Source organism: Diorhabda carinulata, chromosome Y, assembly GCF_026250575.1.
Source record: "Diorhabda carinulata isolate Delta chromosome Y, icDioCari1.1, whole genome shotgun sequence".
NCBI lineage: Eukaryota > Metazoa > Arthropoda > Insecta > Coleoptera > Chrysomelidae > Diorhabda > Diorhabda carinulata.
The window spans coordinates 9,278,069-9,284,138 of record NC_079473.1 but is presented as its reverse complement, the minus strand read 5'-3'; the positions used below and the strand labels follow the sequence as shown (position 1 = coordinate 9,284,138).

Sequence of the window (6,070 nt, the reverse complement as noted above, 5' to 3'; positions counted from 1 at the left end):
TCTAAATTTTCCCTATCCGATTCACATTCTGAACATTTATCATTTTTGTAGCGGAATGGTACAGCAGTAGTAGGCAATCTTTTAAATTGACTGATATTTTCACTGAAATGTTTGAGGCTAATCAGCTTATTTCTTAGTGATTTCTGGCTTAGGATTGCCAAAACAACCTTACCTGAAATAAGGAACATCAATGTTAACATACATATTTATTGTAATGGTTATGGTAAAGTAGTATTATTATTATTATGTTAAGATAATTCCGTACCTGTGTATCATTCTCAAAAACAACCACATCATTGAAATTTCTTGGTATGCTCCCAACAACAGTAAAAACACTCTCATACTTATCTTTAATAACGGTTTTTAAAATCAAACAAAAAAGACCATTCAAAAGAATTGTAACAAAACCAAAAATAAAAAATATACAAATGAGTATATACGTACCAAAGATATTTAAATAATCTGATTTTAATATAAATATTATATTCATTGGCTTTGTTCTATCAACTACTACTAAAATACCGACTTATAATCGTTTTGTCAGCTTTATCATTGTGTAAAGGTATTTATACAATGGCCTCATCCTTACCGATAAGTGTACCAACTAACACAGGACAGGTCTTGGTTTTACATCGGAGAGCCAAAAGTTATAATAATCGAAAATATTTATTGTATTATCTATTTATACCCGCCATACTCAAAGTGTGTTCCGCGGAACCCTAGGGTTCTGCCTGTAGGGGTTCCGCAAGAATTTAGAACTCAGTCGCCACCCAGCACAGTAAAGTAACTTCATTCTAACTTGAAACAGTGCATGTTATGAGGAGAGTTTAACATCACGCCGCTCTTCAATAAAACTTTATGCAAACCTATTGCAAGTTCTTTACTTACACCGATCCCTGTACAAAATACGAGAGTCAGAAGTCACTTTGATAAAAGCCGCCGCTAAGATTAGACACTATAGTTGTAAACAAGCGACTTTCAGCTATATAACTTCAAAACAAGTCGAGATTGTTTACACCGCATTTTTTGTTTTTTTATTTCGGCTTTTTATTTTTCAAAGGCGCCGACTCGAGTATTTTTAAGAATGTTCGAGATCGAGGCTAGAACTATAAAAGCGACGAACGCGCTTCGACACTCGAGTCAGTCGACGAGTAGCGTTCGGAGCGATAAGTACCTATTTGCTAGAAACGAGGTTTTTTTGTTCTACTGCTGATTCTGATTGTATCAGTTTTGTACATATCTTCTTTGGACTAGACTCTTTTACTCAGTAACGATCGTGCGTTAATTTGACTCCACCACTCTGACAAGTAATTATTAATAAAGAAGAATGGAACGTTGGCTTAAAGGCGTTAAACGTGTTGCAACAACATCTTCTAACGAAGCCGAATGTTCAAAAGCAGTACGCGCGGAGTGTACAGCAATTATCGATGATAATGATGCAACGACGTCAAGTTCCACGGTTTCAAAGGCGAAAAAAAGGAAGAATGATGAATCATATATCAGTTTCGGATTTGTTGATTCCAACGGCTCACCTCTTTGCATGTTATGTAGTAAACTGCTTCCTAATAGTTCCATGGCACCTGCCAAGTTGCGCCGACATTTAGAAACTGTACACCCTGAGTCTAAAGACAAGAATAGAGAATTTTTTGTACGTAAAAAAGAACAGTTATTGGAAAGTCAAAAAACTATGATGCAAGTAACCCAAACTATCAATGAAAAGGTCACAAAGGCATCATATTTAGTTAGCTATCGCATTGCACAAGAAGGTGAAGCGCACACTATCGCTGAGATTTTAATAAAACCATGTGTGTTAGACATAACAAAATGTATGCTCGATGAAAAATCTGCAAAGCATCTTTCTACTGTGCCACTATCAAACGATACTGTTTCACGTCGAATTCATGATCTGGCAAGCTACGTCAAACAAGAGCTAGTTACACGTCTACAAAAAACACGATTCGTCTTGCAAATGGATGAGTCTACTGATGTCGCTGGTCTGGCTATCTTGCTGGTTATCATGAGATATCCATATGAAAGTTCTTTTTATTTAAGAGGATATGTTTATGTGTTCACCGTTGCCCACAAACACTACCGTAGAAGAAATTTTTACTAAAATAAATATATTTTTTGAAGAAAATAATCTCAGTTTGTATGATAAAACTTGGTTGTTCCGACTGTCTTTCATGAAGGATACCTTTCAAAAACTAAACGAATTAAATTTATAATTGCAAGGTAAACAGACAACAGTGTTCCAGGCCTGTAACAAAATAACTGCCTTTAAAAGAAAATTTACTCACTGAGTTTGTTAGCGATAACGACTCAGAAATTTTTCAAGATGATGTATTTGAAGAATTAGTCCAATATCTCATTTCGATGCGCGCATCTTTTGAAAAGTATTTTCCCGAAGAACAGAAAACAAAATTGAAACTGAATTCATGGATTCATAATCCTTTTTTACCCACTTTGCAAAAGCCCGAAAGTATGTCAAATGAGATATATGAATCTCTTTTAGAAATGTCATCAGACACAAGTATCAAAACGAGTATCCACGACAGAAACGTATTTAAGGATAATCATTAGTGATGTTAGTTATTCGAGATAAAAGTGTACTATATCGCTTAAATTGACTAATAATCAAAATAAATAAGCATATCCTCATTAAAAACCTATATGTTTGCCTCGCGAAGGTACAAACGTTATATCGAAGATTTGTTGGTACATGTCTATATTAAATTTGTATTCAAATAAAACTAGTATTTGATATTATTTCATTCAAATATTCTATGCTAGATAAAACAAAAGCATAAACGAATACAGTTACATGGCAATGTTGCTTAGCTTATATTTTTTTCATAAACATTCTCGCCAAAATTATTTTCTTTATCTTTGTTTAGATCAATTGTGGGAAATATTGTCCATTAACCAAATTTGGTGAGAACTAAAGCCAGATTTTTATTTATTTTTAATAATATTATGATGTGTAAATAAATATTATTGTTGTGAAGAAACCTTTGGAAAACCTGAGGCAACCGTCGAGGAGGTTGCTGTTGCTTTCATTAAGCTTACCGTACACCTGGCTAACTTTGAGTGCTAGAAAGAATGAGTTACTGGAAAAAGTCAAGGCCAGCACAGCGTGTCCCACCGAAGTTACTGCTGCCGCTCCTGGTGATAACCTCACACTCAAATTACCTAAGTCGGATCTCCTAAAATTCGACATCACGCCTAAAACATGGATTAGTTTTGGTTAGGTTAGGTTAGTTTTGATTTTGTTGCGTATTGCCAAGGATGGTACCAAAGCAAAGGAACTTTTGAGTAGCTATCCTGCATCGGCGGCCAATAATCCGAAGGCTTTTGGCCAACTGAATAACCGTTTTAGCCGTGACGAATTGCTGATTGAGTAGTATGTTAGGGAGCTACTCTCATTGGTCTTGGTACAAACATCAGGCAAAGTTTCTTTGACTCTCGCAAAGCTTTATGATAAACTAGAAACCCAGTTAATGGCCTTGGAAAGTTTGGGAGTTACATCAGAAAAATACGCGTGCATTCTCGCGCCGTTAGTTGAATCCGGACTTCCGCAGTCAATTTTGCGGGAATGGGATCGTAAGCGGAAGTCGTGCGGCACTGATGGATCCCTCTTTGAGGCTGCAGATCAAATGGTAAAGTTGCGAGAATTTCTGAAGAGAGGGGTCGAAAGCGAGGAGCGGTTTCTGCTAGCTAGGAGCACGTTTTCTGTCCCTAAGGAAAAGGGCGCTGCACCAAAGAGCAGTGCTGGGAATGTTAAGTCCTCGACTGGAAAGTACACCACAGCTGCTGACCTAGTAGGTATTGAGTCCACTGAAGGCCATAAAGATGTCAGTTGCATTTTTTGCAAGAATTCTCACAATACCGAATTGTGTTCAGAGGCGAGGGACAAGAGCAAAGAGGAGAAAATTCAGCTCCTCAGAGCTAAAAGCCTCTGTTTTAAGTGTCTGAAAAAATTCCACGCGAAACGGCCCTGTAAGGAAAAGCTGTGTTGCTTAATTTGTGCTGAACCTCATGTTACTGTGATGTGCCAGTTCCTCGTAACCGGAATTAAACGTCTACTGAAACTAGTAAGGCAGCTAAGAAAGAAAACGATATAGAGCACAACTATGCTAGTATCCAGAGTGCGCCAGTGTTGATGCAGACGTTGAGGGTTCGTTTGAAAGATGAAATCCTGTTACCACCAGGTTATTGATTGATACAGGTTCTCAAAGAAGTTATATAACTCAAGCGCTGGCTTCCAGAATGCGCTATGAGCCGATCCGCACTGAGAACTTGGTTCATGCATTGTTTGGTGGGAGCAAGACTGAACCCAAGACGCATCAATGCTATAAGATCCGTCTGCAAAGTTTGATGAGTGCGTTTTTCTGCAACTTTGAAGCTCTTGACTCGGAACAGATTTGTCACGCCATTCCCTCCATTCCTAAAGGTCTATGGGTATCTGAACTTCGTGAGAAGAAAATCGATTTGACTGACGACAGAGAGGGCCCAATTGGCATTCTTGTCGGAGGGGACGTCGCGGGAAAGCTACTCACCGGGAGGCGGAGGTATTAAGCTGTGGTTTGGTTGTGATCGAAACTAGCTTAGGTTGGACCATAATGGGCCGCGTTAAGGACGCTGAGACAAGTTGCATGGTTAACATCAGTTTGCATTGCGCCCAGGAGTTCAACCCTTCTGATATGTGGAGATTGGATGTGTTGGGCATCGAGGACCCCGCTTTGGTTAGTAACAAAGAAGAGGCAAAAACGCTTGCGCGTCCATCCATGACTGAAGGAACATCCCCCGCTGCCTCGAAATTTCGATCTGGCCCGTGGTACACTTGAATCGACCTTAGCCAAGTTACGTAACGGTCATTTGGTGAAAGAATATGAAGCAGTGTTTCAAGAATGACTGAAAGATGAAATTATTGAAGAGGTACAGCTTGATAAGTGGGATTTCATTATTTGCCCCACCGAGCCGTGGTTAAGGAAGTCAGTACCAACCGAATTCGTCCTGTTTTCGACTCCTCGTGCAAGCCTAACCTGAATATGTGTCTAGAAAAAGGGGACAGTTACGTAGAGTTAATGTCAGCAGCACACTGTATTTTCGACCCGCTCGGTGTATGTGCACCCGCCATTTTGATACCGAGGTTGTTGGTTCAAGAAAGTTGAGGTGAGGCTGGGAACTGGGATACCCCTTTTAATGAGCAAAGCCAGGCAACGTTCCCTAAGAGGATGAGTAAAGCTGATGCCTTGAATCAAATCGAAGTTCCACGATGGTTGAAACTGACCGTTGGTAATGTGTCTCTACACACATTTTGTGTCGCAAGTCAGGTCGCTTATGCCAGCGTCTCATTTTTGCGAGTTGAAACAGATGACACGGTATCTGTGATAATGGTGGGAGCGAAAGTTCATGTTGCCCCTGTTAAGAGACCTACAATTCGTCTAGAGCTTCTGGCTGCAACAATAGGGGCGCGAATGGCTTCTAGTATTGTAAAAGAGATTGGCAATGTAGAGTGCCATTTTTTGATCAGATTCTTCCACGGCTCTGTGTTGGATCAAGAGAGAGGAAACTTGGGGAGTATTTGTGTTCAACAGGGTTAAGGAAATTCGTTCTCTGACTGATCCTGATACGTGGAAACGTGTGCCAGGGGCGATGAACCCAGCAGATCTCCCTAGCCGGGGTTGTTTTCCTGAAAAACTTCTTGACTCCAAATGGTGGAAGGGGCCGAGATAGTTGTAAGAGCCGACTTCTGAATGGCCTAACTGCGATGTCCCTCCTGATGAAAATGGTGTTCAAATGGAAAGGAGAAAAACGCCTGTGGTTTCAGCTTTATCCCAAGAACCAGGCGTGTTTTGCTGCGAAAGATTATCCCGGTACTTCTCTTCTTAGCACTGGATCGTTCGAATGGTTGCATGGATGAGGTTTCTGTGGAACAAATATTCAAAGAAAGAGAAGCGCTCTGGAGAACTGTCTTTGTCGGAAATCGCAAGAGCTAAAAAGGTGGTTCTAAAATCTATACAGGATCAAGCTTTTGAAGGGTGATAAACAGCTCAAAAATTTTAAGCCA

General features: G+C 39.9%; 2 protein-coding genes across 2 annotated transcripts; both read left to right on the top strand.

Moving 5' to 3' along the window:
• Positions 1–1,327: 1,327 nt before the first annotated feature.
• LOC130902903 (zinc finger BED domain-containing protein 5-like) lies at positions 1,328–2,113 on the top strand. Its single transcript, XM_057815186.1, has one exon. The coding sequence runs from the start codon at positions 1,328–1,330 to the stop codon at positions 2,111–2,113; it is 786 nt and encodes a 261-aa protein (XP_057671169.1).
• A 1,384-nt stretch (positions 2,114–3,497) lies between these two features.
• LOC130902902 (uncharacterized) lies at positions 3,498–4,121 on the top strand. The gene has a single exon (XM_057815185.1). The coding sequence runs from the start codon at positions 3,498–3,500 to the stop codon at positions 4,119–4,121; it is 624 nt and encodes a 207-aa protein (XP_057671168.1).
• The last annotated feature ends 1,949 nt before the right edge of the window (positions 4,122–6,070 follow it).

Excerpts from the sequence above, each read along its gene's own strand:
- LOC130902903 (XM_057815186.1), top strand. The coding sequence starts at position 1,328 with ATGGAACGTTGGCTTAAAGGCGTTAAACGTGTTGCAACAACATCTTCT.
- LOC130902902 (XM_057815185.1), top strand. The coding sequence starts at position 3,498 with ATGGCCTTGGAAAGTTTGGGAGTTACATCAGAAAAATACGCGTGCATT.